This window comes from Macrotis lagotis, chromosome 1, assembly GCF_037893015.1.
Source record: "Macrotis lagotis isolate mMagLag1 chromosome 1, bilby.v1.9.chrom.fasta, whole genome shotgun sequence".
In the NCBI taxonomy this organism is placed as follows: Eukaryota; Metazoa; Chordata; class Mammalia; order Peramelemorphia; family Peramelidae; genus Macrotis; species Macrotis lagotis.
In genome coordinates, this window is record NC_133658.1 from 79,994,090 (window position 1) to 80,016,871 (window position 22,782).

At 35.9% G+C, this 22,782-nt stretch overlaps 1 protein-coding gene and 2 pseudogenes across 1 annotated transcript; all 3 read left to right on the forward strand.

The window, feature by feature from the left end:
• The first annotated feature begins 825 nt into the window (after nt 1-825).
• LOC141500390 (large ribosomal subunit protein uL10 pseudogene) lies at nt 826-1,859 on the forward strand (annotated as a pseudogene).
• Nucleotides 1,860-7,903: 6,044 nt separating this feature from the next.
• On the forward strand, nt 7,904-8,863 carry LOC141511403 (olfactory receptor 1G1-like). The gene has a single exon (XM_074220625.1). It carries the CDS (start codon nt 7,904-7,906, stop codon nt 8,861-8,863), a length of 960 nt encoding a protein of 319 aa, XP_074076726.1.
• A 4,767-nt stretch (nt 8,864-13,630) lies between these two features.
• LOC141511512 (olfactory receptor 1G1-like) lies at nt 13,631-18,677 on the forward strand (annotated as a pseudogene).
• Nucleotides 18,678-22,782: the final 4,105 nt, after the last annotated feature.

Sequence of the window (22,782 nt, forward strand, 5' to 3'; positions counted from 1 at the left end):
GAAAAAACAACTGTTCTGGAAAAAATATTCAGGAAAGATAATTTAAAAATTATTGGGATACCTGAAAGTCATGATCAGTAAAAGAGCCTCGACTTCATTTTTAAAGAATTCCTACAGGAAAATTGCCCAGATATCCTAGAAGCAGAGGGCAAAATAGAAATTGAGAGAATCCACCAATCTCTGGAAAGGGATCCAAAAAAAACAATACCCAGAAATATTATAGCCAAGTTCCAGAACTCACAAGTCAAAGAGAAAATATTATAAGCAGCCAGAAGGACAAAATTCAAATATCGTGGAGCTGCAGTCAGGATCACACAGGACTTAGCAGCAACTACATTAAAGGCTCATAGGGCTTAGAATATGATATTCTGGAAGGCAAAATATCTTGGAATGCAGCCAAGAATCAACTACACAGCAAAACTGAACATCCTCTTCCAGAGGAAAAGATGGACTTTCAATGAAACACAGGGATTTCAAAAGTTCCTGTTGAAATGACCAGAGCTGAACAAAAAGTTTGACCTTCAAATACAGGACTCGGGTGAAGCATAGAGAGTGGAGGAGAAGGGTAAATTATGAGGATCTTGATGATGAACTGCATGTATTCTTGGAAAGATGATACTAATAATACTCATATGAACCTTCTCATTTAATAGAGCAGTTGGAAGGAGCTTTTATAGATGAAGTACAGGAGAGAGTTGAATTTGAAGATATGTTGTAAAAATGGAGTCAATGGGTGAAAGGCAAATGTACTGGGAGTAAGAGAAAGGAGAGGTAGAATAGGCTAAGATATTTCATATTAAAAATATTTCATTCTCTCCAGGCGTCCTCGTGCAAGTGACATCGTCTTTAAACCCCAAGCGGCAATCCCTGAAGCACCTTCAAGATGCCCAGGGAAGACAGGGCTACCTGGAAATCCAATTATTTCCTCAAGATCATCCAACTTTTGGATGATTATCCAACATGCTTCATTGTGGGAGCAGACAATGTGGGCTCCAAGTAGATGCAGCAGATCCAGATGTCTCTCCGTGGGAAGGCCGTAGTGCTGATGGGAAAAAACACTATGATGTGCAAAGCCATTCGTGGGCATCTGGAGAATGACCCTGCCCTGGAGAAGCTGCTGCCTCATATCCGCGGGAATGTGGATTTTGTGTTCACCAAGGACGATCTGACTGAGATTAGGGATATGCTTCTGGCCAATAAGGTACCAGCTGCTGCACGTGCTGGTGCCATCACCCCATGTGATGTCATGGTGCCAGCCCAGAACACTGGCCTGGGTCCTGAGAAGACTTCCTTCTTCCAAGCTCTGGGTATCACCACCAAGATTTCCAGGGGCACCATTGAAATTTTGAGTGATGTGCAGTTGATTAAGACTGGAGACAAAGTGGGCACCAGCGAGGCCACCTTGTTGAACATGCTGAATATCTCCCTGTTTTCCTTTGGGCTGATCATTCAGCAGGTGTTTGACAATGGCAGCATCTATAACCCTGAAGTGCTGGACATCACAGAGGAGACCTTGCACCTTCGCTTCTTAGAGGGTGTCCGTAATGTTGCCAGCTTCTGTCTGCAGATTGGCTACCCAACTGTTGCATCAGTGTCCCACTCTATCATCAATGGGTACAAGCGGGTCTTGGCTGTAGCTGTGGAGACTGAGTACAGTTTCCCACTTGCTGAAAGGGTGAAGGCCTTTCTGGCTGACCCTTCAGCCTTTGCAGTGTCTGCCCCTGCGGCTGCAGCTCCAGCTGCTGCTGCACCAGCTGCTGCTGCTCCAGCCAAAGTAGAAGCCAAGGAAGAGTCAGAAGAGTCCGATGAAGATATGGGATTTAGTCTGTTTGATTAGCCCATGGGATACAACTATTTTGCCAGTTTATTTGTGGAACAAAGAAATAAAAATGCTCATTATCTCTGAAAAAAAAAGATATTTCATGTAGCTTTTGCAATGATATGGAGGGGGAATGGCAATGGGGAATGAGGGAACCTTCACTCTCATCAGAAATGGCTCAGAGAGGAAACAGCATACACACTCAGTAGAGTATAGACATCTAGAGGAAAAAGGAGAGAAGAGGGACAGTTGGATGGGGGGATGTGTATGATAGAGAAGAGGGTAGATCATAGGAGAGTGTAGTCAGATACAACACATTTTCTTTTTTACTTTTTTGCATAGGTTTGGGTGGCCTGTCCATGACCATGGGGCCAGGTGGTTGCTGGGTCTGTCGGGTGGGATGTAGTCTTGGGGCCTCCTGGCCTGCTCTTGGGTCCACTTTGCCACTCAGCTGCCCCAAAGCACATTTTTGAAGAGAGACAGAGTGAAAGGAGAGAGAAAATATAATAGATAGTAGTGGGCAGGAATGGTGGAGAGAATTACAATCCACAACAGCAACTATGGAAAAATATGGAAGTAACTTCTATGATGGACTTATGATAATGTGATCCACCCGAGACAGAGCTGATGATATCAGAACATAGACTGAAACACATCTTTTTCTATTTCTTTTACTTTATTTCTCATAAGGTTTTATATTTTTATGGGGGAGGGGGTTTTATGTTTACTCTTAAAACAAGAATATTTTAGTAGTGTGCAAATAAAAAAATAAATAAAATCTTAAAAAATGAAAAAGTAAACAAGTAAAGAAAGTAAACTTCCTGAGGTCAAGGACTTCTTTGGGTTTTGGTTTTGATTTCTTTGCATTTTGTCAGTGCATGGAACAGAACCAGTGCTTAATGAATTATTGATAGATGGTGCACTCATCTTTCTTAAAAAAAAAAAAAAGATTGGTCAGACACCCAGGGGGCTTCCCACTGCTGCTTCAAATGAGGATATTGCCCTATGACATGAGCTACCAATGTACAGTATTGTGACTATAGCTGATAATGTTTTCACATCTGCTGCTTGATAAGTCTATTGTCACAGGACTTTGAGACAGGTGAAAATGTTTAAATGGCATGAGTCATGTCTTTTGGTTTGTGCATAAATCGTATTTAAGTGACAGAGTTGCAGTGATCACTCTCTCTCCCAGAGTCATAACAGTACATTGACAAGAGTTTAAGGGTTCTCTAATCATTTTGTTTCCCTTCATGAAGATGAAGACTGCAGTTCATAATGGTTAAAAGTTTTGTTCAAGCTCACACAAGAAATATGCAGCAGAATATTTTGAATCCTTATCATCTGACTCCAAATAAAGCACTCTTTCAAAGACACTGATGGAACATCATGAAACTAGACTAATAGACTACTTGTTGTGCAATGTTGACTTCTGATAAATTTTTACAATACCATAAACCTAACATCTCTACCCTTAACCTTTCCTTAAATCCTGTCTGATGGGTACAGGGAAGAGAGGAAGGAAGCACAGCACCTTCAGCCCTTTTTTTGACACCATTTGAATCATCAGGGACTATCCAATATGATACAGTCAACTTCAGATATTTTTTAAGAGTAAAGTAAATTACTCTGGTGAATGATTCACCCCATTGAGGAACTAGCACTCAAGCTGATGTTCAAGACTCTTGGGTTTTAACGGAGAAATTGAGGAGCAATGGAAAATTTCCTTTGTCTCTTTTTTACTTTTGCTTGCCAAGTTTCCAACAGGGGAAAACGTATAAATTCATTTCTCTTGAGAATTGACTCTACATAGATGAGACAATGATAAATTGAATAAATTCTGAGCTTGCTAATGAAATATTGGAATCATATTTCTTTAAAGAATTCAATGGCAATATTTTTTTAAAAAATAATAGGGGCAGAATATGACAAAACAAGAAGAAAAGGAACTGAGTGACTGACATTAAAATATTCAAAGTGAATGCATTTGTCTGGGAGGAAACTGCTATAAATACCCTGATATTCTTTCAACTTAATCTATAACCATCAGTGTCTGCTCCTCAGTGTCCCTGAACTTAAAATGTTCTTCTCTCATTGTGAAGTACAAGTTTCATAGTGGGGATAACCATGAGGACAACAATTGCCACTGATTCAGAACAGAATGGGGAGTAGATTTATAAATCATGCCGGTACTTTTAGCAAAAGGACTTAATGCTTGTTTTGATCACCCTCAATATTCATGGCTTTTGACTAGAAGAGAAATTGGAGTCAACAGAGTTAGGTCTCTGGGTGACACCATCTGAAATCTGAAGACATCAGTTGGGTAAGATTTGAAGGGCTTGGAATATTCAATTCCAGCCATGCTCTCTCTCCCTTTTTTTTTCTGTTTTTTTTTCCCTAATATACTATCATGAATATCAGGAGCATTTCTCAGATGGGGGAGGTATTAGAAAATGTTAATCACCGACTCATAAATACAACTGTTCTTTATTTTTTCTTATATTTTAATATCCAACATGTCTCCTTACTTACCCTGAACTAGAGAAACCATCATTCTTCACAAATAGAACCTTAGACCCTTAGAGATATACTCAAAATCATCCTGTGAATGCATCTATTCATCAGCTCTTTCTCTGGGGATGAATAGTAGCTTTCCCACAGGTTCTTTGTAGTTTGAGTATTTAAAATACTCTGAATAAGTCATTGTTGTTATCCTTCAAATAAAACTGCTAATTCTATATAATATGTTTTCCTGGTTCTGCTAATTTTACCCTTCACTATTTCATTCAAGTCTTTTCATGTTTTTAATAAACTATTCTGCTCATCATTTCTTATGGAACACTAGTATCCCATCACAATCAGACCACATCTTATTCAATCATTTCCCAATTAATTGGTATCCCCTTAATATATTGTAGTATATATATATACATATATATATATATATATATATATATATATATATGTGCTTTTCCTTTTTTCCCTGATCAGCTTGGGAAATTGACTTAATAGGGCCATTTCTGAATCAAAAGGTATATACAATTTTATAATCCTTTAGGCATAATTTCATATTGTTTTTCAAAATAGCTGTACAAAATCTACCAGCTTTATATTAACAACCTGCACACCATTGTTAGTGAAATAATTTGACTTCAAATGAAGTTTTTCTTGCTTTTCAAATTATCATGTAAAAAATTCCACAATTTGTGTAGAAATTGTAATTTATTGCTAGAAACTATAGTTTTGTAAAGAGAAGAAAGAATTATTCAGGAAAGGGTATAAAAAACTCTTTGTCTTCCTCATCTCATTCCTCTTACCATTTAATTCAACCCTCCCTATATTTTATTCTTAACTATCCTTGTACATTGTTTATACTGTGTTTTGGAATTCAGGGGAAAGTTTAGTCTCAGGAGAAGCATCAGTTGGATGCAATATTATCTTTGACCTCTCAACCTTAGCAGTTGTAACTATGATAGTAGTGGTGGTGGTAGTAATGCTGGTGGTGGGTGATAGCAGCAGCAGCAGCAGCAGCAGTAGTAGTAGTAGTAGTAGTAGTATTTAGTATTTATATAGGGAGTTCAGGTTTGCGAAGCAAACATATAACAAAATATATATCATTTGTTAGTGTCAGACATTCATGGAAAAACAAGAAAATTTTTAGTTTTATTTCAAGTAATAATGGGCTTGATATATATCAACAACATGAAAATGTTCCTACATAGCAAATGGAAAAAGAAGACCACATACCAAAGCATAAATTTCCACTGCACTGTACACAATTTGGTTTCAAGTAACATTTCAAATTTAATATGCTTCCAATTCTTATAATATACTTATAGGTCTACAGTTACATTTCTAAGTGAAAAAGACACAAACAGTTATTATTAAGCCTTTGTGGGATGAAACTAGGATGTCATTATGGAAACGTGCCTTATTTAAATGGAAGAGAATTAATAAAAGAAGCATTTAATTTAATTCGTGTAAGAAAATCCTAGAATCCAAAGTAGGGAGCAGAATGATAAGCTGTGGGGTAAAGATCAGTGGAAAAAGAAAAAGAATCATTAATTTCATGAGAGTAAATGACATATTGCCTGGAGAGAAGGAAAAAATAAAAAAGGAGATTTGAGAAACAGATCACAAACTTTTCATAGAATAATAGTATAGGAATTTAGTGATAGGAGGTTTTAATTATTCCAAAATGAGCTAAAGTGATCACACTCTGTCTGTATCTGTCACCCTCTTCCTTCCCTCCCTTTCTTCCTCACTTGTTCATACCTTCTGTTTTTCTCCCTATAGCCATCTCTTACTCCTCCTCTCCTCCCTCTTTCTCCTCTCTCCCTCACTTTGTCTCTGTCTCTTTTCTCATTTTTCTTCCCTCTCTCCCATCTCTTTTAGACTCTCTGTCTTTCCTTTCACTTTTTCTTTCTCACTCTTCCTTCCCCTTCCCCTATTGTCTCTCTATCTCACAGCCCCGCCCTCTATCCTTTCTCTCTTCTTCTCTCATCCCTAAGAGAGAGAAGTTAACTGTAAATAAATTTTAGGCCTAGAGGAAAGATCTCTAGTGAAAAAAGGAGATAGATAATGTTCTTCTGAAGGCACTAAACACCTGGAACTGGGTTGGCTGGAGCTTGTATCTGGGAAAAAAAGCATAGAAAATAGAGTAAAGAGAAGTTCCTTATGTGGAACATCCTATGCAGCTACCATTCAGTCAACAAATATTCTTCAGGCACTTGATGTCTACAAGACAACAGGGGAAAAGACCCAGCTTTCAGGGATCTTGCCTTCAAGAGATTTCCAAAATATGGTAATGAAGGGAGGTACTAGTAATATGGGAAAAAGGGAATTTAAAGAGACAGAAGGGAAGGGGAGTATATTTAAGACATGTAAAAGATAGGCAGTGCAAAGGTGAGGAGACAGTAATTGAAATCATGTAAGAGGAAATAATAAGCTCAGTTTTGCTAAATCACCTTGTCTCGGTCTCTGGCTTTCTGTCACTCTATCTCTGTCTTTCTCTGTCTCTGTCTCTCTGTTTCTCTCTGTCTCTGACTGTCTCTCTGTCTCTGTCTCTATCTCTGTCTCTTTGAGTCTGTCTGTCTCTCTCTCGCTCTCTCTCTCTCACTCTCTCTCTCTCTTCTCCCCCCTCTCTCTCCCCGACCCCCAACCCTACCTCCCCATCTATCCCTCTCTATTCAGTCTAGAAATTAATTGATACATGAAAATTGCAGGGAGGCAACTCCTTCCACGTTGCCAAGTTTTGAGGTAAAATTGGAGTTCACTGAAAAATTGAGTGTCTTTCCCAATAATACAAGTGCTAAGTAACTGAGGTAGTACAAGAAACTAGACTGGCTTTATTGCCCTCTGTTTTTCTACAGCTTCTATATATTCAGGTGGCTGGACCTGATCACCAGTCTATTGGATAATTATAGCCTTATGTAACAATATGCTAGATATTTATAGAATCATAGGATTTTTGCAGCAGAAATTATCAGAATTGAAAAGATCTGTAAACATGACCTAATCTAACCCTCCCAATTTAAATAGAGAAAAACTAAGGCAAAAAGCAGGAAAATAACCTTCTAAGGTCACCTCTGATTTAAGTTAGAAGTTCTCCATAGAGTAAATGACCATATAAACAATAGTAAAATCAATAATGACTAGCATTTATATGTGACTGAGTTTTGTGAGGCAACTTACAAATATTTCCCTTTATCTTTACCACTCTGGGAGATAAGTACTGATATAATTCATATTTTAAAAATGGGTGAACTGAGGTTGAGAGAAGTTAACTGACTTGTCCTGGGTCACATGGCTAATAAATAACTGAGACAAGATCTGAACTCAGATTTCCCTGAATTCAGGTCTTCCTGAATTCAGGTCTTTCACTCTATGTACTGTGGTCTCTTTAATAAAGAGTAGATCAAAATGATAATGATGAGGATGACAAAAATGATTATTAGTACCATGATCACAAGTACATTTATGACTCCTGCAACAAAAATAGCTTACTACAATTTCCATAGTTTCATTAAATAACTAATTATCTCATGATGTAATTTATTAAGTTTAATTCTCTTTTATTAGATCATGGGTTGGAAAAACAAAACCTCTATCTCTGAGTTCCTCCTGCTAGGACTGTTTGAACGATCAGAACATCAACAACTATTCTTTTGGATATTTCTATTCATGTATTTGGTTACTGTGATTGGAAACCTACTCATCATCGTGGCTGTTGCTTCAAACACTCACCTGCATACCCCTATGTACTTTTTTCTAGGCAACCTATCTTTTGCTGATGCCAGCTTCATCTCTACTATAGTCCCCAAAATGTTGGTAAATATACAAAAACAAAATAATTCTATCTCTTATTCTGACTGCCTGACACAGTTATATTTTTTTATCATGTTTGGAGCATTAGATGAGTTTCTCCTGGCAATAATGGCCTATGACAGATATGTGGCTATCTGTCACCCACTACATTATACAATAATGATGAGCCCCCAACTTTGTTTCCTCTTGATTTTAATTTCATGGGTTGTAAATGCCCTTCATTCCCTCTTACATACACTGTTGATGAATGAATTAGTCTTCTGTGCAAAAAATACAATTCCCCACTTCTTCTGTGACCTGAACCCCCTACTGAAGCTGTCCTGTTCTGATATCTTCATCAATGAGCTAGTTATCCTCATCATTGGTGGTGTTGCTAGCCTGATTCCATTTGTCTGCATCATCATATCTTATGTGTATATAGCCTTAGCCATCCTAAGGATGACATCAGCAAAAGGGAAACAGAAAGCCTTTTCCACCTGCAGCTCCCACCTTTCTGTAGTAATTCTTTTTTTTGGAACTGTCTTTGGAGTCTATTTTAGTCCTTCATCCAACCACTCAGTCCACAGTGACATAATTGCATCTGTAATGTACACAGTGGTGACCCCAATGCTGAACCCTTTTATCTACACCTTGAGAAACAGGGATATGAAAGTGGCCCTGAAGAGGCTTTTTTTGAGTTCCCATTCTGAAGACAAAATATCTAAAAATCAATCCTAAAACTATGTTTCTCTTCCCTTCCACTGTCCAAACTAAGTAGCTTGAGGTTGCCAACTTCAAAGAATTTTCCCACAGGGAAAGGGCTTTGATTCATTCAGATGTCAGTCAATATTTTAAACTCATTCTTATGCTTTGTTTCTCTGTGTTGACAAGTTTGAATCAGAAAAAATCCTCTAATGATACAATAATTTCATTTCAAAGAATATACAGGAAAATTTGACTTCCTTTCTACATATAATATGGTCATCAGATTGGAGAATTCTAATCATCTGATTATAGAATCTGGTCATTCATTTCTATATTATTTTGCTTTTATTTACATTCTATTATATAGATGTATACATATCATTATATACATTCATTTGAATATATATTCAAATATATCCTACTCCTTATATTCTTCAACAAACTTTTTACACAGCAACACATGCAGTGATAAAGAGATCACATTCAGAGTTGAAAGACAGGCTTATTTTTTTGTCTTGCTTCCATGACTAACTTAGCCATGAACAAATATCTGAGCCTAAATTTCAAATTCTGTATAGTGAAGGAGTTACACTAAAGTTAGGGTCACTTATTTCACTAAAGAAAGGTAACACGGAATGAAAGTAGATATTAAGATTATGATACTACTCTGCAGACTATCTATGGCATACAAGTTATTATCTTGATGGGTAATAAGATGAGCCAATTGTGGCAATAGGTCTGTTATTGAGAATAAGGAAGGAATAACCTTCAAAATACAATGAGAGGCAGTTAAAAAAATATAAGAAGTTAAGATACACTCTGCATGAATAAAGGGTTTTAACACTGTATAACTTTTTAATTCCCCACTACCAGCAGCATCACCTTTCTTGTTCACTAGTTTAAGTTTTTGTCTTTTTTCTCTGAATTTAGGAGCCAAATACCTAGAAAAGGACAGGATTCCTTCATCAGACATAACATTAAAAGTTGTAAATCTCAATCCCATTTTTTTATTATCAAGGTGAAAAGCAAACCAAATGATAGATTACATGGTGATTTCAATTCAATTCCATTACAAAATGAATCAACTGAAGCAGACAAGTAAAATCCTACAAATAGAACCCAAGGAGTTGAGCCTGTATTAGAAATATTGGGGGGTAGATGAGGGTGGTGATTGTTAATATGAGAAGGAGCCATTCTTTTGGATATATACAGACTGTTTTCCCAATTCCTCTTAATTCTATTATATTTCCTTTGATGATTATCTCCAATTTATTCTGTATATGAAGTATTTTTACTTAATTATTTGCTGTTGTCTCCACTTGAGATTGTGATCTCCTCAAGAACAAGAACGCCTTCACCTTTGTATACATCTCCAACACTTAATATAATGTCTGGTGTTAAATAAATAAATATTTATTGAGTAACTTGAAAATCTTTTGATTCTAGTATTTGAATGCTAGATCTAACAAGTACATAGAATAATCTTGTGACCTTTCTAGCAAACAGGAATTCACACATGAAAATGTTTAGTTTGAGGTTATAGAACTCACCCTTTTCAATGAACATACTTTATTTGTATGATGTGCACTTTTGATGAAAGCAAATTGAGTACTCCCATACATATTATGACAACTCTTTCATGATTTCTAAAGCTTCAAAATAATCCCATATCATATTTGGAAGGGACCTCATGACCAAGGTAAGACTGGGATATGATCAGTATATGTCCAATAAAGAGTCTTACATTTCTTTGATTCTAGTCCAAACAGAACTGATAAAGCATCCAAGTATCTAAAATACCAGCCCAGTGCCGAACAGAGTAAATCCAAAAAATAAGAGAAAATCCACACTAATATACGCTATTACTTTTCCTCCCCTTTTTGTGATTTCTATTATTTCCATTGATCTTTTGGGGATTCCTTTCTGGGGGATCCAAATAGGTCATCTGTTTGCTTCCCTAGACTGTCCCATATTTAAGTGAATCACATTGATTATTAAACAATTTATCTTATTAATCTGAACCTCCCAGACATGTTTTTCAGTATCATGTTGGAACCTTGCTTGAGGGAGTCTTGAATAAAACACTGTAGGGGATTTGGGGGTAAGACATCGAACTAAAAAAAATTCAAAGATCACAGACTATCACTTTTAATTTTTAAAAAATGTTATATTATTATTATTATTATGTAATTTTGCTATCTCTTACACTTTTTGTTTCTTCCTTAAGGACATGATTTCTCTCTCATGACATTCAACTTAGATCAATGCATATTATGGAAACAATGTAAAGACTAACAGACTGCCTTCTGTGGGGGGGCGGGCAAGATTAAGGGAAAATCTTAAAATTCAAAATAAAGAATAGCAAATTTAAAATAAGGAATAGCAAAATAATAATCAACAAATAAAGGATTCTAGCAGTATCAAACCTTAAATCATATGATAAAACAGTAATTATCCCAAGTATTTGTTACTGGCTAAGAAATAGAATGGTAGATCACTGTAAAAAAGAGTAAAAATATAATATATAATAACAATGTAACCAAGATTAGGAAGAAAGCAGATAATTGGTGGAAATTTTTATAGACATTTTGATAAGGATCTCATCTTAAATATATAGATAGCTTGGTCTAATTTAAAAGATTTCATATACCTCTTGATAAATGAAGGATTTAGATAAGCTGTTTTTCAGTGAAGAAGGCAAAGTATATATGTCTGTAAATATACATGCACACATACACATACATACACATACACATACACACAATATATATATATATATATATATATATAATATGTAAAATAAGAAATGCTCCAAATCATTGTTGATTAGAAAAATGCAGATTCTAACTACTTTAAGATACCACCTCATATACCTATTCAAATTGACTAAAATAATGATAGAAGGGGAGAGGAGAGTAACAAAAGTTGCAGGGAACGGGGAATGATTGGGATGTTAATTCATTATTAATAGAACTGTGAAGTGATCCAATCATTTTGAAAAGCAATATGAAATTATTCCCAAAATAGTATAAATTTGTGTATATCCTTCCCCTGCCGCAAATAACACTATTGTATTTCTTTCCCAAGGTTATCAAAGAAAAAGAAAAAAAAACAGAATATTCTAAATTACTTATAGATATTTCCTTTGCTGTGCCAAAGAACTGGAAATTGATAGATTACCTATCATTAGGGAGGAATGGCTGAGTGAAATGTAGTATCTGATTGTTGTAGAATGCTAGTGTGCTATAAGAAATAATGAGCAGGGGCGGCTAGGTGGCACAGTGGACAGAGCACCAGCCCTAGAGTCAGGAGTACCTAGGTTCAAATGAGACTTCAGACACTTAATAATTACCTAGCTGTGTGGCCTTGGGCAAGCCATTTAACCCCATTGCCTTGCCAAAAAAAATTTAAAAAAAGAAATAATGAGCAAGTAGATTTTAGAAAACATAGAAGATATACATTAAAAATGAGTGAAATGAGCAGAAACAAGACAACATAGAACAATGTTTATAAGTGAATGACTGGGGCAGCTAGGTGGAGCAGTGGATAAAACACCAGCCCTGGAGTCAGGAGTACCTGGGTTCAAATCCAGTCTCAGAAACTTAATAATGACCTAGCTGTGTGGCCCTGGGCAAGCCACTTAACCCCATTTGCCTTGCAAAAACCAAAAAAAAAAAGTGAATGACTAAGATATACTGAGTTACATGAATTTTCAAATCAACTATAGACAACCTAATAAAATATTATCTAACCCTCAGAAAAAGCATTCATATGGGGATATATTATATGATTTATACATATTTATATTTGCATCTATAGTCATATATTTATATATGCATTATGTGTGCTGTATGTGTTTATTCACATGTATATGTGTGTACATATATATTCACATACAAATATGTCTGTGTGCACATATATACATATACATATGTGTGTGTGTGTGTGTATATATATATATATATATATATATATATATATATATATATACATACTCTGGAATTCTCTAGTGAAGAACTTGGAGGATAGGTGAGAAAATTTGGAACTCAAATGCAATGAAAAATAAGAATTTCTTCTAAAGAGTTGTGCGTGGCATATTGAAGGAATGCAAATTGCAATCTGTTGTCAGTTTCATTTATCCATCTCCATAATTATTTTCATTTTATTTGCACTACCATCATTGTCATCCTTATTATATGATATGTGTATTCCTAGAAATTATTTTGACAAAGAACTCAAGTCTCTTAGAAAGTTATTTTTAGTACACTGTCTCATAATACTTTTCTCCAAGGCCACTTTGGAAACAAATGGAAGAGTGCCAATATAGAAGTTCATAGGTCTTAAAAAAGACTTTGAAGAAAATCTAATCACTTCACAAAGAGAGATATTGAAGTTCATTATGGCTAAATGGTTCACGCAGATATTTTGTAGTAGTCTCTAGAGTCTTGTCCTCTGACTCCAAATACAACATTCTTTCAATGTCACTGAGAAAGAAAAAGGAGGGTGAGTATTATAGAATTAGATATGCAGACTGTCTGTTGTGGAATGTTGGCATCAGACAAATCTTTACAAAATACTAAATCTGGCAAGTAGAATGGATGCCCCATCCCAATTTCTAGACAATACAAATATACCAGTTTTGACCTTGTATTTAATCCTGACTGACTTCTGCACCAAAGAGGAAGGAATCATAATAATTCCAGTTCATCTGTGACTGAGTTTGAATCATCAAAGCCTGTCCATGTTGCTAAAAGCAACTTTAATCATTCCTTTAAGATAATATTAATCACTCTTGTGAAAATGATTCACTCCATTGAGGAATTCAGTCCTCAAATTGATATTCAACATTTTGATGGTTGTAATGGAGATAGTGAGGGGTATAGTAAACGTTCCTCCTCTCTTTCTACTTTTGCTTTCAAGTTTCCAACAAAGGAGAACATGTAAGTATAGCTGTCTTGGGGATTACCATTACACAGAATTGTCTCCATTTTACAAAGAAATCAGTCTATAATGATTCAATAATAAATTGAATAAATGCTCAGTTTGTTGATGAAATAATGAGATCATATTTCTTAAAAAGTTTTTAATGTCTGTAAATACAAACCATAGGAAAAGAATATGGCAAAACAAGAAGAAAGGGTACTAAATAACTGATATTAAAAAACTCAATGTGAATGCATGTGAATATAGCATTTGGGTACTTGCAGCAGAAGGATTCAATACTACTTCTGATCACCCTCAAGATTCATGTCTTTTGATAAGAGAATAAAAAAGTAGTCATCAGAGTTAGGGCTCTGGGTGACAGCATCTGAAATCAGCTGACATAAGTTGAATAAAACTTAAGGGTTTGGAATAGCTAATTCTATCCATGATCTTGCTTTTTTCCCTACTATTCTATCATCAATGTCTGGAGCATCTCTCAGATAGGAGATGTATTACAAATATTATTCATACACTTACACATACACCACTGTTCTTTATAATTAAGTTTTTGTGGATTTTAAGTTCCAGCTGAGTCTCTCCTTCTCTCCTTACCCTGCACTAGAGAAAGTCACCGTTTGACACAGATAGAGAGATGAACACATACCATACCATGAATGAAACTATTTATCAGTTCTTTCTCTGAAGGTTGATAGTACCTTTCCCCCATAGGGTCTTTGTAGTTCATTTGAATACTTAAAGTACTCTGAATAACAGTTATTCTTTGAGCAATGTCATCATTACTGTTATATTGTTTTCTTGGTTCTGTTAATTTTATTCTTCATTATTTCATGAAAGTCATTCCATGTATTTTTCTGGATTCATTATTTCTTACAGAAGACTAATATTCCATCTTGATCTTATACCATATCTTATTCAGCCATTTCTCAATTTCCCCTCAATTTCCATCTTTTGGCCTTTAATATTTTAGAATATATATATACATATATATATATATATATATATATGTATATATATATTCCTTTCTCCCTGATCATTTTGGGAAACAGACGTATTAGTAGTATTTCTGGATCAAAAGGTAGACACAGTTTTATAACGTTATAACTTTAGATTGCTTTATAAAATGGTTGGATCAGATCACAGTTCCATCAGTTTTATATTATTGTCCCACACACCACCAATATACTTTGGCTTCAAATGAACTCTTTCTTGTTTTTCATATTTTCATGTAAGAAATTCCACAATTTCCGAAGAAAACTATAATTTGCTGTCAGAAACCCTATCTTTTGTAAAGAGGAGAAAGTCTTAAAGTCTTATTCAGGAAAGAATATACAAAGCTCCTGTTATCCTTATCTCATTCCCTCTTGCCCTTTAGTTCCAAACCTCCCCATCATTTTTCCTTAAATCTTTCTACATTGCTCAGACTGTATTTTGGGGTTCAGATGAACATTGAACCTCAATTGGGAATCAGTTAAACACACCATTTTCTTTGACCCCTCAATTCTGATAGTTGAAGTAGTAGTACTAGTACAAGTTAGAATTTATATAGGACTTTCACATTTGAACAACAAATTTGTGTTACATAATATGTTGTTCATAGCAGATTACTCAATTGTTAGTATCAGAAACTCATGAAAAACTACAATTTTTTTGTTTTGATTTATATCATTATGAACTTGACAAATATCATCAAAAAAGAATCTTTCCTTACACAGCAATTGGAAAAAGAAGATTATATATCAAATCATAAAGTTCCACTGCACACAATTTGGTTTCTTAGTATATTTCAAATTTAAAAGCATACTTTCAATATTTATATTATGCTTGTTGATCTACAATCTACTTCTAAACTAAACTGAATAGAAATAAATTAAGTTTCATTATTATTTCTAAGCTTTTGTGCAATGGAAATAGAAGGTCATTATGGAAGGCTATGCTTTCTTTTAAAGAAAGAGAATGGGGGCAGCTAGGTGACGCAACGGATAGAGCACTGGTCCTGGAGTCAGGAGTACCTGGGTTCAAAACCGACCTCAGACACTTAATAATTACCTAGCTGTGTGGCCTTGGACAAGCCACTTGATCCCATTTGCCTTGCAAAAACCTAAAAACAAAGAGAGAATAACCCAGGAGGCAGTGGAAAATGACTGTATGAGAAAGGGATATTTCCATGTGAGGAAAACATAAGAACCCAAAGAAGGAAGCAGAATCATAGACAGTGGAGTGAAGATGGGTGGGAAAAGAAATAGAAACATTATTTTCATAAATATATTAATAACAGGGGACAGCTTGGTGACACATGGTTTGAGCACCAGTCCTGGAGTCACCAAGCTGTCCTCCTGTCCTGAGTTCAAAGCCTCCTTCAGAAACTTAATAATTACCTAGCTGTGTGACTGTCAATTAACTCCATTGCATTGCAAAAAAATACCAAAAGAATAAAATAAAAAAAAATTACACATATGTAGATGAAAAAAGAGACATCACTAGTTTGGTATGGTGTGATAGTTCAGGAATTTAGTTATAGGAGGTTTTATTTATTCCAAAATTGACTCAAGTGATCTCACATTTTTACTCTCTCTGCATCCCTCTTCCCTGCCTCCCTTTCTTCCTACCTTGTGCTTTTCTACCTATTCCCTTTTTGTAATACTTCTCTCCACTCTCTTTCGCCTTTCTGTCTCTGTCTCTGTCTTTTTCTGTTTGTCTGTTTCTGTCTGTGTGTGTGTGTCTACTTCCTCTTCATTCCCTCCCAAATTTCTTTGTTCCTCCTCCTTTAAAAAGGCTTTCTGTCTTTCTATTTGTTCTTAAGCATTCCCTCCTCCTCTTGCTTCCGCCATTTCTTTTTTCTCTCTATCTCACTCTTCCTTGCTCAGTCCTTCCTCTTCTCTCTCTCTCTCTTCCTCTCTTCCTCACTGAGGAATGCATTTTTGGAATTAACAGAAGATCTCTTGTGAATAAATGGAAATAGATAATGGTCTTCTGACAACAAGAAACATCTGGCAGAGGACTGTATGTAACTTTTATCTGGGAATAAAGAACAGAAAATAGACTATTGGAAGAAACTATTTGGAGCAAGCTACGCAACTTTACATCTATAAACAAATGAACTTCAAAAACTTAGTGACTAAAGGACAGTAGTGAAATGGGCCCTGCTTTCCATGAGCTTGTCTTCTGGTAATTCCCAAAGTATAGTAATGGAAGAAGACATATCAATCTTCAAATTGTCTAAAAGTTTGCAGGTCAAGTAGGGATTCATTGAGAAGTTGAGGTACTTTGCAGTCAGCACAAGTGCTAAGTATCTGAGGTAGGACTTGAAACACTGCCTTTCTATAGTTTCCATATGCTCATATATCTGGGTCTTGGCACCACATTCTATTGTTTAATTATAGAATTATGTAAAGTACTAGATATTCATGAAATCATAGTATTTTTCCAGCAGACTATCTGAATTGCAAAGGTCTGTATACATATCCTAATCCAATCCTCCCATCTTAAAATAAAAAAACTAAGGCACAAAGCAAAGAACTAACCTTACCAAGGTTACCTCTAATTTAAGTGAGAAATTCTCTATGGGTTAACTGACCTTTTAAAATAATAATAATAATAATAATAATAATAATAATAATAACTAACAATTATGTCACTTTAAGTTTTGTAAAACAACTTATAAATATCATATTTTATCCTCACACACATCCAGATAAGTGATGGAATTATCTCTCTTTTATAGAAGAGGGAACTGAGGCTAAGAAAAACAAAATGACATAACCTACATCATGCAGCTAATAAATATCTGAGACCAGACCTGAAACTTATGTCTTCCTGAATCCAGCTTCTCCACTCTATGTACTGTGTCACCTAGTGACTTCTTGAATAGAAAGTAGAACAAAGTGATGATGACAATGATTAGTACCATCACCACCAGTGTTTTATGATTCCTTCAGCAGAAATATTGTATCATATTTCCAAAGATTCCATTAAGAAACTATTTATTTGCTTCATTATAATATTTAACAAATTAAATTTTATTCTATTAGAATCATGGTCTGAAAAAACTAGTCCACTATCTCTGAGTTCATGCTCCTGGGACTGATTGAGGGACCAAAACATCAACAACTCTTCTGGCTATTTCCATTCAAGTATTTGGTTATTGTGACTGGAAATCAACTCATCATCATGCCTTTGTTTCTAGCACTCACCTCCATTCCCCTCTGTACTTCTTTCTAGCAAACTTATCTTTTGTTGATATCAACTTTAACTCTAGCACAGTCCCCAAGATGTTGGTGAATGTTAAAACTCAGAATAACTCCATCTCTTTTTCTGACTACCTGCCACAGTTATATCTTTTTTTTACTTACTTGGAGTAGTAGATTAGTTTATTCTGGTAACAATGGTATATGATTGTTATGTGACTATCTGTCCACCCACTCCATTATACAATAATGATGAGCCCCCAATTTTACATCTTCTTGTTTTCAATTTCATGGTTTTGTAATGTTTTCAGTCCCTCTTGTGTATCCTATTGATTAATGGACTAGTCTTCTGTGCTAAAAATGAAATTTCTCACTTCTTCTGTGACCTGAAACCATTACTAAAATTGTCCTGCTCACATATCTTTATTAATGAGTTAATGATCCTCATCACTGATAGTCTTACTGACATGACTCCATTTATATGCATCATCATAGCTTGTGTGTATATAGCCTTGGCCAGTCTAAGGATGCCATCTGCAAAGTGGAAGAAGAAAGCCTTTTCCACCTGCAGCTCCTACCTTTCTGTAATAGTTCTCTTCTTTGGAACTATCTTGAGAGTCTATTTTAGCCCTTCATCCAACCACTCAGGCCACAGTGACATAATTACATCTGTAATGTACACAGTGGTGACCCCAGTGCTTCTGAATCCTGTTAGCTGAGGAACAGGCATACGAAAGTGACCCTGCAGAGGCTCTTTTAAGTTCCCTTATTGAGGACTAATGATATCTAAAAGCAATCATAACATTATGTTTCTCTTCCCCTCTGTTCCCATAACTGAGTAGCAAGAAGCTGCCAACTTCAAAGCATTTTCCCACAGGGGAAGTGCTTTGTTTCATTCAGATCTTGATCAAATATGTTAAGCTCAGTATCAGGCTTTGTCTATCTGTGCTGACAAGTTTGAATCTCTAACAGTGCAATAATATAATTCTTTTTGGTGAAGATTCTAAATCACCAAACTTCTAAATTAAAGAATGAGACTTAAAGAAGTAGAAGAAAAGAAACAGAAATTATAAAGACACAGATAAATTGCACTTTGATTTCCTTTCTCCAGATAGTAGTGTCATCAGGTTAGAGAATTCGGATCATCTGACGATTATAGAATAACATATGTTCATCCATTTCCATATTATTTTGCTTTTATTTACATATCGCTTTAGATATATTCAAATCTATATCACTTATTATCATCTTCACCTAGACTTTTACTCAGGATTAGATGCTGTGATAAAGCTTTCTCTCCTCAGAGTCAGAAGACAGATTTATTCTCATCTTAGTTCCAACAGTCACCTTAGCTATGAGCAATGCTCTGAGCCTCAGTTTCATATTCTCTATAATGAAGAAGTTGCTCTAAATAAGTAAAGGACATTTATATTACTAAAAAGAAGACTTTTTTCCAGAATGAAAAAGAATGGGTGTTAAGATTGTGATACCACTCTGCAGATTATTTCTGGCATGCAGCTTGATGGGTGATCTGATGAGCCACTGGTAGTGGTAGGTCTATTAATGACGGTAAGGAAGGACTGGAACATTACCTTCTCAACATAATGGGAGTCAGTAAAAAAGATAGAGAGAGGAGCTAGGAAACATCAGTTAGAGCTATGATCACAGTACAATCTAAACAAAGCCCTGATAAATATAGATGGGCTCTCAACACTGTAACTTCTAAGCTCCTCACTACCTGCAGCATCAGCTTTCTTGTTCACCAGTCTAAACCTTTGTATTTTTTCTTTGGACTTAGGAGTCAAACACCCAGAAAACAGCTGGATGCCTTTTTCAGAAATAACATTAAAAGTTGTAAATCTCTATTTTATTCTTTTAGAACTTTAGAACAAAATTGATCCAATTGTCAGACTCCACTGGTGATTTCAATTCAATTCCATTCAAGAATGAAGCAAGAAGTAATAAAGTCAAATTCGAGTACTTAAGGAAGAAAATTAAATAGAAAACAAGGAATGTGTTAGAAATTAGAAATGTCAGGGGGCAGGATGAGGATGCTGATAAAACCTTCAAGAACTTTCCTATGATGTCATTCTTCTGGACCTGTACAGGCAGTTTTCCCAATTCCTCTTCATTCTATTGCTTTTCCTTTGTTGATTATTTCCAATTTATACTGCAAATGCCTTGTTTGTATGGAACATTGTGTATTCCGCAAGAAAAGGAATGTCTTCATTTTGTACCCCAGTGAAAAGTAGTGTCTAGAAAATCACTGTGCTTAATAAATGTTTATTGACTAACTGAAATTTTTATGTTAGTATTTGAGTTCACCTAACCAATGTACAAAATAATCTTGTGTCATTTCTAGTCAATAAACATACATTGGGGGCAGCTAGGTAGTGAATTACCTAGCTGTGTGACCTTGGGTGAGTCACTTAACCCCATTTTCCTTGCAAAAACCTAATGTATATACATATATACATATACACATATATGTGTGTGTAATGAATATTTATGTATATGTATCTTTATCTATATGTGTGTATAGATCTATATATTTGCATCTTTATTTACCCCTATCTCTATCAAGAGAGAGAGAGAGAGAGAGAGAGAGAGAGAGAGACAGAGGCGGGGAGAGAGACAGAGAGAGACAGAGTCAGAGAGACAGAGAGACAGAAAGAGAGAGGGAGAAAGAGAGAGAGAGAGAGAGAGCATTGGCAACACAATTGTCAGTTATTTTATCCCAAGAATTCTTTTTTTTATTTAATATTTATTTATTCACATTTTGTACAAACAATTTTATACATTAATAAAATATTCTTCTTTAAGAGTAAACAAAATATCCCTCCCCCAAAAAATACAGACTCACTTGAGCGATAAAGTAAAGGGGAGAGAAAAAAATTAAAATTAAAATAAAAAAATGATAGTAATAATTGTAAGTATGGCCAGGTGGCGCAGTGGACAGAGCACCAGCCCTGGAGCCAGGAGCACCGGAGCCCACATCCAGCCGGTACACCCAACAATCACCCAGCTGTGTGACATGCAAGCCACCCCAACCCCACTGCCCTGCATATACCAAAAAAAAGACCTAAAATAAAATAAAATTGTAATAATAGTAGGGGATCTGGGTGGCAGAAAGAGCACTGGCCCTTGAGCCAGAAGCACCCGGGTCCGAATCCAGCCTCAGACACCCAATGATCACCCCACTATGCGACCCCAGGCAGGCCACCCAGCCCCTTTTGCCCTGCACCCCTCCAAAATAATAATAATAAAAAATGTGCTTCAGTCTGTGTTCCAACACCACCAACTCTGTTGCGGGTGGTTCACATTCTTTATGATAAGTCCATCACAAAAGTTACTTCCATATTTTTCCACCCTTGCCATTGCTGATCGCAACTCCCTCCTTTCATATTTCTCCACTACCATGTACTATATCTTCTCTCTCCTTTCACTGACTCTGCTGTAGGGTAGCTGAGTGGTGCAGCAGACAGATCCCTGGCCCTGGGGCCAAGAGACCCCGAGCCCCACTACCACCCCCTTAGGCTCAGCTTCCACCTGGCCCTACAGTCCCGGACAGGCCATCCAATCCCAGCCCCTTGCAAGAAGTCGAAAAGAAAATGTGTTACATCTGACCACTCTCCCCACATGGTCTATCCTCTCCTCCTTTATTCACATCCCCACCCCTTCCCCCTGCTCCCCCCCTGCTTCTTACTCCAGATGTCTATACCCCATTGAGTATATATGCTGTTTCCTCTCCTAGCCACCTCTGATGAGAGAGAAGATTCCCTCATCCCCCCTTGCCTTCCCCACTTCCATATCATTGCAATAGCACATTGTAATAAAGAAAAATCTTATCATATGAAATATCTTGGCCTATTCCCCCTCTCCTTTTTTCGTTCTCCCATTACTTTTAACAGAGCAGGTAGAAGGAGCTTTTATAGATGAAGCACAGGAGAAAGCTGAATTTAAAGATAAAATATGGTGTAAAAATGGAGTCAATATCCCAAGAATTCTTTATGCAAGTAACGACCTCTTGCAGGCTAGACTTCACCAGGCGTCCATACTGATATCAGTTCATTCTAAGTTAAGGCAGTCATTTTAAAGACTATGTGCAATACCCCTGAATGGGGTATTTTTTGCATTATCAAGAGTTTTGAGATAGATGGTCATTCCTATGGGAATCATAATTTCATCTATTCTCTCCGCAAGGAAGTTCTTCATGTCTTTAGCATGATGAATGCTGGCTGAATCACAGACTGGCAGCATTAAATTGACAACTTCCTTAAAACTGCTTGTGTGTGGGCATTAAATTGACCACTTCCTTAAAACTGCTTGTGTGTGGGCAGCCCAGTGGCACAGTAGATAGAGCAATAGCCCTGGAATTAAGAGGACCTCAGTTCAAGTTTGGTCTCAGACATTTAATAATGAAGTAGCTGTCTGACCTTGAGTAAGTCACTTAACCCCACTGCCTTGCAAAAAAAAAAAAAAAGACTACTTGTGTGAAGCAGGCTTTTTTGGTTTCAAAAACATAAATATCTTATCTTTCATGCCCTTAGAGATTGGGCTTTCTTTCCATCCAGATGTTATCATATGCAGATTTCATTCATGCATTGTGTATGTACTCTGATCATTCATCAATAAGTTTCAAGTTTCTCTATTCACTTCTTTTCAAAAGGCACTTGCTTGGATATGCACAGATATTTAATAATTACTAAATTATCATTTATTTTCAGTATTAATGCCAAAATAGTATTTATTTATATTTACATATAAATTAATAATATTATTTTATAATTGATTATGCCTGTCTTGTGTTGCATCCAATGGATT